This window comes from Canis lupus, chromosome 24 (assembly GCF_003254725.2).
Source record: "Canis lupus dingo isolate Sandy chromosome 24, ASM325472v2, whole genome shotgun sequence".
NCBI classification, from domain to species: domain Eukaryota; kingdom Metazoa; phylum Chordata; class Mammalia; order Carnivora; family Canidae; genus Canis; species Canis lupus.
The window spans coordinates 35,295,357-35,305,210 of NC_064266.1; the positions used below are offsets into that span (position 1 = coordinate 35,295,357).

At 51.6% G+C, this 9,854-nt stretch overlaps 1 protein-coding gene across 1 annotated transcript; it reads right to left on the bottom strand.

The window, feature by feature from the left end:
- Positions 1-918: 918 nt before the first annotated feature.
- Positions 919-1,918, bottom strand: LOC112673405 (rho-related GTP-binding protein RhoC-like). Its single transcript, XM_035705913.2, has one exon. It carries the CDS (start codon positions 1,880-1,882, stop codon positions 1,331-1,333), a length of 552 nt encoding a protein of 183 aa, XP_035561806.2. The 5' UTR covers positions 1,883-1,918; the 3' UTR covers positions 919-1,330.
- Positions 1,919-9,854: the final 7,936 nt, after the last annotated feature.

A 9,854-nucleotide genomic window follows, 5' to 3' on the forward strand; every position in this document is an offset into this window, starting at 1 on the left:
CGCTTTGGGTCCTACTCACAGTTGATCTGTGCCGAGTGGTCAAGACCTGAGTAGTTGAGGTGATGGAAGATCTCGGACTCTGGGGCATTTGCACGAGGGCAAAGGTCCTTTGCTTTTATAATCTCCTGCATGTATATGTGTGCTTGGATGATTCCCTTGCTAAGCTCTAAGCTCTGCAAGAACGAACTATGTGCTTGCAACTTACCCTCATTCCCGTCCACTCTCATTCCCTCAGACAGGTCTGTGCTTATCATGAATGCAGCTTCTCAGCTCCCACCCTAAATATTGAACTTGGGTCTGGCCACCCCCACATTTCCATAAGCTCCTTGAGTGACTCACAAGCATCTACCTTTGAAACATTTGCAGCAGGTGAGAAACGGATCTGTGTTTCTCTGCAGATGAAAGATTAGACTGGGCCTTCTCTTTTGAAATTTCATTTGTTTAATATAATTATTCCTACAATTTCACCTTTTCTTCTTACTATTGGTTTTTCCCTTTAGTTCACTTTTTCCTCTCCTTTCCTGCCTTATTTTGCATTCCTCAAGTAAGGCTTTTTATTATTCTATTTTATAAGCTTACATTAGGTTGTCAGTTTTACTCATTCTATTGTTCTTTAGTGGATATCCTGCAGACCACAACAGCTATCCTCAACTTACTAGAATCTACCTTAAATTACAACTTCACCAGTTGGACAATGGAAGAGCTTTAGAGAATTCCTTAAAAACGTTTAACCTCCTTCTGCTGTTGTGACACCCTTGACAAGTAATTTAATTGTACATATATGGTGAACCTCCACACTTTATTATTATTATTGCTATTTTGTGCACTCGTGGTTAAATATCCCAGTATATTTACACTTCTATAGCTTCTCATTTTTTCCTGCATTTTTTTCTTTTTTTTTTTTTTCTTTGTTGTGGCCTTTATTCATGCCTTCCACCAAGTACAGCCAGAGGCAAGGTCCCCATCCAAAGCATAAATGCCAGGGACCTGGGGCTCTGGGTGACATATACCCTCCAAGTCCCCTACCCCAGACACTCCTGTGAGCCCGAAGTATATAAAGTGCTGGTGTGTGATGATCCTCTGGGGAAGGCTGAGGGATCAAGAGCCTCACCCCCGGACCAAGGCAACAGGACGAGGGACTTTGCTCCGGAAGGGCAGGGAGGGCCAGCCTACCACCACCCTGGGGTCTGGTGGGGCAGGGGAAACTCAGATGCAGTCCTGGGCTGGAGGGAATGACAAGGAAGCCTTCCTTCAACAAGTGTGGGGCCAGGAAGTGGGGAGCTTCTGCACCCCCATGAAGGGGGGGTGAACAGGGGAGGCCTCAGTGGTCTCAGAGAATGGGACAACCCCTCCGGCGCTTATTCTTTTGAATCTGGAGACTCACCCGAGTGGCCATCTCGAATACCTCCCTCACCCCCTCCTTGGTCTTGGCTGAGCACTCCAGGTAGCCAAAGGCACTGATCCGGTTGGCCATGTCCCGGCCCTCTTCAGATCGCACGGGCTCCTGCTTCATCTTGGCCAGCTCTCTCCTGTTCCCCACTACGGTGATGGGCACGTTGGGGCAGGAATGCTTCACCTCTGGGGTCCATTTCTCAGGAATGTTTTCCAGGCTGTCGGGGCTGTTGATGGAGAAGCACATGAGGATGACATCAGTGTCCGGGTAGGAGAGAGGCCGTAGGCGATCATAGTCTTCCTGCCCAGCCGTGTCCCATAGAGCCAGTTCCCCCTGCTTGCCGTCCACCTCTATGTCCGTGACGTAGTTCTCAAAGACAGTGGGGACACAGACCTCTGGGAACTGATCCTTGCTGAAGACGATGAGGAGGCAGGTCTTCCCACAGGCTCCATCTCCCACAATCACTAGCTTCTTTCTGATCGCAGCCATGGCTGGGGCTTCTGCTCTGCCGCCTCCAGCTGCCCGGCCAGGCCAGGGCCAGAGGCTGAGACTGACGGGGCGGGGGGGGGGGGGCACCCTCCTCTAGCACCGCTGGGGAGGCTGCATTTTTCATTTAGAATTATTTTTCCTTCTGCCTAAAACTCCATTTGGTATTTATGTTAATGCAGATCTGCTGACAATGAATTATCTGCTTTTGCAAAGAAACATTTATTTAGTATTCACCTTCAAAGGATAATTTTAATGCAATAACGTTCTATATTGAGAGTTGTTTTCTTTCAGGGGTGTATTTCTTCATGTTTGGTGAACTAGGAGTTTTTGCATCTGTGACTTACTATCTCTTATCAACTTTGGGGAACCCTCAGTTACATATTTTCACATAGCACTTCTGATCTTCTCTTTCCTCCTTTTAGGTTTAACTTTTATGTATGTTAGACCTCTTTATCATGCTCCAAATGACTTAATCCTCTTCGGTATAATTGTAATCCTTTTTTGGTATCCATGCTTTGATATGGATGTTTTCAACAAATCCTGTCTTTTGCTTTGATATACTCTTACATCAATATTTTTCGTCTTAGTTATAGTATCTTCCCACTAGTAACTATGTAATTTTTTTAGATATTCCATTTCTCTAATAAAATTCTCCATCTGTTCATCATTTTTAAGAATATCTTTTTAATAGATATTTTAGTTTATCTCTGATAGTCTCATTAACCAATCATCTGTGAGGTTGTTTGGGTTTTTTTATTTTTTATTTTTAAAAATTTTGTTTGTTTTTTAGTTTAGATTTTTTTTTCTTTTTTCCTCCTGATTTTGGTTATTTGGTCCTCTTTCTGATGTGTCTAGTCATATTTTTATGAATACTGGCTAGGCATTTTGTGTGAAATGATGTAGCATTCTTAGATAATGTTATATTTTCCCAGAGAATCATGATTTTCCTTTTTTGTGTGTGACAACCACTGTCATGAGGACAGATTACCATGATTGTAATACTTCAAGACTGATTTTACATTTTTACGAGATCTGGTTTATTTTGGTTTGTTGTTGCTTCCAGAATAAGTCATCTGAGGGACTCATAGAAACCATAGTTTATTTTCCATGACTTGCCAGTTTGCTGATCACTGAGCTCCAAGTTCTGTGGTTATGGCATCATGATATTGGTGAGTACTTTGTTTAGATTCTTAGACTCTCAGCTGCTCACTTTCTGCTTGTTTTCTGCATCTTTTGTTGGTTCTGCTGTGGAATCAGCAAATGCTTCAAGAGGGAAAAATCTGCAGAAAATCAGACCCACTTCCATTTTCTCTGAGATCTTGGGCCATTAAACTCTGGCTTCCTTGGTAGCTCCAAACTTCTAGTTTTATGTCCTCAGATCAACAAGCTTGATGAAAAGCTCTCAGTTTTGATGACTTTTGGCCCCTTTCCACATTCATGTTGGCAAACGCCTCAAAGAGAAAACAGGTGGAGAAGGTAGGACCTGCCTCAGTGCACCTCCCTTCTGTCCGAGGCTGTTGGTCCCTTAGGTCCTGGCAGCCTGACATGCTGAGTGCTCAGGTAGGTCCCATGCCCACACAGCATGTTGCTGGGTTTTTTGTGTTTTTTTTTTTTTTTTTTTCCGGGGCTTTTTGAAAGATGGAGCTCTCTTTTTGAAAGTTGCCCACTTTAGTTAGTGCCTTGTGGCAGCACAAAATAATGATATTCCAGAGAGGGACACCCTTAGAGAACACCTAGCCACAGCTTCTTAGCTTTTAATAAGTAAGTTCTATTTTTACAGAAAATTACAAATGTTTTAAATTTGGTAACTAATTAATTTGAAACACTGTGGATTTGTAGCACAGATGATAAAGCAGGACTCTGGAAGTCAGATCAGCTGGGTTCAAATCCTGCTTTCCTCCTACCAAGCAGGTGACCCAGGGAAAGCCATTGAAACCATCTTGGCCAGCGTTTCCCCATCAGGAAAGGGGGAACAAGCGTATTGGCTCATGGGTGCAAGAATTAGACAAAGTAACATACATGAAACACCTAGAACCCGAAATCACAAGTCTTGGAGAGTCCTCATCAAACAAAGGAAACAGTGTGCAGGACACACCCCTTTCTTAAGCTGATTTCAGCCCACAGGCCACCACTTTTAGGCATCTGCCCTGGTCCAGCCCCTTACTCTACAGACGGGGCACGTGTGAGTCACAGAAAGGGAAAGACAACTGCTCCCACAAACATGCAGCTCGTCAGCCCTAAAACTGGGTGTAGGACTGGAATTTCCTTTTGATGCATTTCGTCAATTAAATCCATGTGACCTGGAAGCCAAGCAGCTAATTTCTGTGGAAGGCAGAGGGGTCGAAGCTCCCTCCAACTATAGATAATTCTCTAATTGCCACGGCTGCCCCGAATTCATTGCAATCATTAGCAGAGCCCCCTGTGCCCCGGCTGAGAGAGGGGAGGCAGGTCCAGACATATCATTGCTCATCTAAATTTTTAATAATGCTCCAATCTTCAGATCATCGGGGTAATCAAACCCAAATTAGCCTGATACTCGAAGCCACAGAATAACAAGGAGAGTGAAAGGGATAATGTTTCTTTAATGAAAATTTCATCAATGCAGATTTCTCATTGAATATTAAGGGTCTTGGCCTGAAGCCAGCATCGGAGCTGACTGCTGTGACACTGACCTTTGTCCCTCAGAGGGAGACACAAGCACAGAGTCTGGCTGGCCTCGCCTGCTCCATGATGACACAGGTGGCTGTGTCTGCGGCTCCAGGAAGGAAGCTCTCGAGCCTGGGGCAAGTGGGCTCAGGCCCCATCCTCTCCAGAAAGTTCCTCCGGGTGGCTCAGCTCCAGTCCCCCCTCTCAGCCTCTCAGCCCTCCCTGCCTTGCTGCTCATCCTGAGACCGCACCCCTGACTCACTAGCTCCTCGGCCCTCCAGCTGCCTGGGCCAAGTCCTTGGGGTCATCCTTGGATTGTGTCTTTTGCGCTCACTGCCTCTGCCCACCCGTCAGCAGATGTCACCAGCTCGACCTTCCCATGTGGGGCCCGAGCTGGGTCCTGGGGACCCTGCAGGATACCTCCTCCCTGCCGCTCCCTCAGGGACCCACAGACTGTACCCTCACAGGTCCCAGGGTCCTGGTGACATACACTCATCGGCTCAGACCCACCCGGTGGCTCCGGTTAGGCTCAGGGAAAGCCAGCGTCCTCTCAGTGGCCGCCAAGTTCTTCCCAGGAACTGGTCCCAGCGCCTCTCCGACCTCGACTTCTGTCCCCCTGCCCTCATCCCCGCAGCCCCTCCAGCCCTCGCTGCCCCTCACAGCACACAGGCCTGGCACCACTATGCCCCCTGCCCCAGCAAGCCCCCAGCACCCACAGGCTCCCCACTCCCCCTTTCCAGGCCCTGACCTCTGTCACCGGGGACCTGCACTGTGGCCTTACCCCAGCCTCTGGGAGACCATCACCACCTGGTGTCATACCCCTGCTGATGTTCCTGCTCCTTGTTCCTTCGGGGCCCCGACCGCCCTCACCGTGGCCCGCGGGCCTGCACTGTGACTGTCACCCCTTGCCGTCCCGCCGCCCCAGCCTCTGGGCGACCGTCACCACCTGGTGTCATACCCCCGCTGGTGTTCCTGATGCTGGTCCCCCTCCCGCCCAGCGGGGGAGCCCCGACCCTCGGAGCGCAGGCTGGGCAGGTGCACCGCCGGCGGCCCGGCAGCGGGACGGAGCTCACCTGGACGGCAAGGCCGGGGCTGCCCGGGGTAGTCGTCGGGCTCCTCCAGCCCCCCTGGGGTCAGGCCAGCGCTCGGCCCGAGACACCCCAGAGGACGAGGAGAGGGGCCTGGTCCCCGTGGCTGCCCAGAGCCGCTGGGGGTGGGGGGCTCCTGGAGCCCGGGGAAGACCCTGCCCCGAGGCAGGCCCCCAAGGCATGGGGACGTGGGGACAGCCCGGGAGCCGCCGCCCGCAGAGCGGGCTCCGATGGCGAGAGGCCTCCGGGCCGGTCTCAGGGGGGCTGTCCGCGGCCTGGGGGCCCCTGCCTGCAGCCCTCAGCCCCGTGCTCGGGGAGCCCTTCTGTCCGCCGCCCGCCGCCAGCTCTGTCTCCCGCGGCCACTGCCTTCAGTCACCCAGCCGGGCATCTTCGTGCCCTGGTCCCCATGTCCCTCGGCTACGTGTCCAGGAGAGACGCGGACCCCATGGCCCCTCATCACCTGCTACACACAGCAGGTCCCTCTCCCCACCTGGCGGCAGCCCCAGGACCTCAAGGGGGGAGCAAGTCACTTGTCCCCCTGAGACTCAGTTTACGCAATTGCAAGGTGAACGGGTGTGACTAAATGATTCCCCAGGGCTCCTTCTGACTCCAACGTTCTATGGTTTAAATGGTTATTTTAGAATTCTTAAGATTCTGTCCTATTATTGTTCTCACTCCTTCAGATCCTCAACCAATGCAAATCGAGAACTGACTCTGCCTTGGGCCTGTTCTGGAGCAGGACTGCAACAACAGACAGACGGGGCTCCTGCTCTCATGTGGTCACCACTCCTGGGGGTGCAAAAGACAATAGAAGGCCCTAAAATGAGTAAACCAATTTCAGATGCTGACGAAATCTGCGCAGGAAATGGGGACGTGACGCAGGGTACAGAGGGCTTCTTCAGGCAGGCTGTCAGGGCTGCCGTCTGAGGAGGTGACACCTGAGCAGAGGATGCAAGGGTAGAGGCAGCTGGTCTAGTGGTCAGGAAGCAGCACATGCCAAGGTCCTGAGGCAGGAAGACTTGGGGTTTGCCGGGGGAGCCAGGAGGCTTGTTGCCTGGGATGGAGGGAGTGAGGGGGAGGTGGTAGGAGATGATTTGGGGGAGCCTGTGGGGATGGTGCTGGGCCTTGTGGCTGTGATGAGGAGGCAGGCCCACTTTCTCCACCCCCACGTTTACTCGGGGAGGGGGGTCTCATGTGTACCTAAGGGAGCTCACTCTCACTCCGGGTGTGTGTGGAGTGCAGATCTGGGCGTGGGGGGAGGCGGGCAGCAGGAGGACCTGTCAGGGCTGTGCTAGTGAGCCAAGTGAAGACATGGGTGACAGCGGGGCAATGGACGGACAGACAGACTGAGTCTAGTTTGAGTTTCAAAGAACAGACATAGGCTGGAAGAAGAGTGAGGCCCATGGGAGGACCCGTGGGCAGGTCACTGGCCTGAGCGACAGGCATTTGGTGGCATCGTTAACTGAGGAAGGGACCACGGGGTCTTCTGCAGCTTTGTTGAAAACCCTCCAGATCTGGAAGCAGGAGCGGCTCTGCCTACAGAGCAGCTGGGGCACCTCCCCCAGGGCCGAGGGGACCAGGAGGCTGTGAGCATCAGGGACCCACGCTCAGTCACCTCACACCAGGCCTCAGCCTGAGGACTGACCCCATCTGGACGTGGGGGCACCAGGAAGCCCCGTGTCGGGTGGCTGCCCGGGCAGAGCCAGGCCCACATTCATGGAGGAAACCGAGAGGCCAGCGATCCTTCCGGGAGCCCCCACCTGTCACAATCCCCCCCGACCCGCGAACCACAGGAGGAGGGGTTACTAGACAGCGGGTTTGCACAGAACACCTCACACCGGCCACGTGGATGCACCGGGCTGCTCCCCCAACCCCACCCTGGGAAACGGGGGGTCACCTTACTGCAGAAAAGTGTCAGCATTTCAGCCTCTCATCTTAATCGAGGACACAGTCTCCCTTAGTCCGGCTGTCGTGCTTCTCAGAGAACTCGGGCCTTTCTTAGCCACCGAGGCATTTCTAGGTGTGACGTGAAGAAAAAGCAGGAGAAAGAGAGAGGGTGGGAGGAAGGAGGGGGGAGGGGGCAGAGAGGGATGATGGGGGGAGGGAGGAGGAGGAGGGGGACAGAGGGAGGCAGACAGAGGAGGAAGAGGACCCTCGGCATCAGATGAGAACCCGGGGTCACGTCTGCGCGATGGGCTGCGAACAGGCCACCAGGCGGCCAGCTTTGCTTCTTTAAGCTGCTGAGAGGTCACTGCTGCTTGATGCTGGCTGTTGGGCCAGCATCCTCCTGAGAACCGAGCCCCCGTCTCCATTTCACCTCGGGGGACATGGGTGATTTTCGCAATCGGACCCCAGAAACCCCCGCTCTGGCTGTAAGGATGACCCAGACCCAGGAGCCCCACTGTGTGTCTGGTGACCATGCTCTGCGCGGTCAGCCGGGGTGGCCCCCAAACCCCCCAGAGCTCCGTGCCCATCGCCTAGCTGGGAAGGCAGGTGCAGGGACGGGGACAGCTTCCCCGGGGACCAAGGCCTGGGGAGCAGGGATGACAGCCCAGCACCTCCCCGTCCACCGGCCCCTCTTCCTTCCAGAAGGCAGCCCGAGGAGCAGGTGTTCCGCGTTCTGGGCAAATAGACGAGTCGCTCCTGGTTGAACTTGGCCTTCAGGGGACAAGAGTGGAGGTAGATAGAGGGGCTCACAGGAGGGCGGGACTGGCTTTCTGTCATGAGCCCCCCTTGCGGATGGAGCCAGAGCAGGGAGCTGGCCCCGCAGTGAGGTCCCCGCGCTGCCCCTGCGGGTGCCTCGGCCACCTGCCCCCTGGCCGCTGCCTGCGCTGCCGCCCCCCATAGAAGCAGAGGATGGCACTGCCCGTGGCGGGGCCCCCGTATCCCCCTCCCGATGCCTCCCGACAGCATCCGCGAGCCAAAGTGGGCCTGCGTGTCAGGGGGTCGGTCCTCCCGGCTGCAGGGCACACGTACATTTTCCCCGGGGCAGGAAGTAACGAAAACCAAGCAAGGGGACACGGACCCGACCCGGGCTTCTCTGTCTCTCACCCCCAGTCACACAGAGGGGAGGCATCGTTATTCACGGTAAGCAACATTCCAGGTTCAGTGAAGAGAACATCCTTCAGGGCTTTCTAAGGCCTGGCTGTATGGTACTGTCCCTCCTGGGAAGGTGACCATCCTGTTTCATGACTGAGCCTCTGGACCACCCTGGATGGAATGATATGAATGTTTGAAGGCCTTTCCCCTTCTCATATACACATAACAATATGCATTTTTAGGCCCATTGTATTCCTTTGTGAAAAAAATAAAAAGACTTCATACTAGTAGAGTCCCTTGAGATCATTGAGGAAGGAGATAGGAAGTATTCTTCTTTAAAACAGATTTTTGTTTCATGGCAGCAGGCTATGGGGCAAATAAGACAGGGCATGAACATAACTCTAAAACAGAAGGGAAATCATTGTTTTTGAAAAGGAAATATGTAAACAGTAAGAGAATGCATAACGGAACGTGTTTATGGATTCCGAATCTCGCCAAAATGAAAATGTTTTTAAGAAAATATTTGAAATATCGCTGTGAACCCTGAGTGAATCATATTCCAATGTCTTTAGTAGACATGCAACCATTAGGGAATTAAAGGCAATATTTAGGAAGGAATAAAAGCTAGATTTTTTATTCCATAATGGATGAGAAGAAAACAGTTGGAGCATTAAAAGCAAGTCCAAATAAAACAGTACTCATTTTGAAGTTTCAAAAAAATTCAGATAATTTTTATTTTAGGTTAATGTTTCTTTTTCTGCCAGACATTAATAATTATGCATGTTGTATTTATTTTTCTTTGTTTCATAGGAAAAGATAAATGATAAAAAGGCAATAAATTTCAGGCTTGTTTCAGTCTGTAAAATCCCCATATTCACTGGATATTTACACAGGGGAGCATCCAATGTACCATGGCCCAAACTGAGTCCTGCTGAAATGAAAACAACCTTGAGATAAGAACCTTTAATAGTCCACTTAAAAAAGCAACATTTTGTTCTGACCAGAGAGGATGTTCTCCGTGGGGGCTTACAGTTGAAGCCAGCAACCAGGAGGTTAGCATCTATCAGCATGTCTCAGATCTTTTCTGTTGGTCTTTGTATTAGTCAGACTATCCTGACTGCCAACAGAATCCAAATAAAAATTACTAGAATAGAAGAAAGAGGCAGGGAAGAGGATTTATTAGTATATGTTAAAAAGTC

What these genes read in the sequence shown, in the direction of transcription:
- LOC112673405 (XM_035705913.2), bottom strand. Translation starts at nt 1,882, where the DNA reads ATGGCTGCGATCAGAAAGAAGCTAGTGATTGTGGGAGATGGAGCCTGT.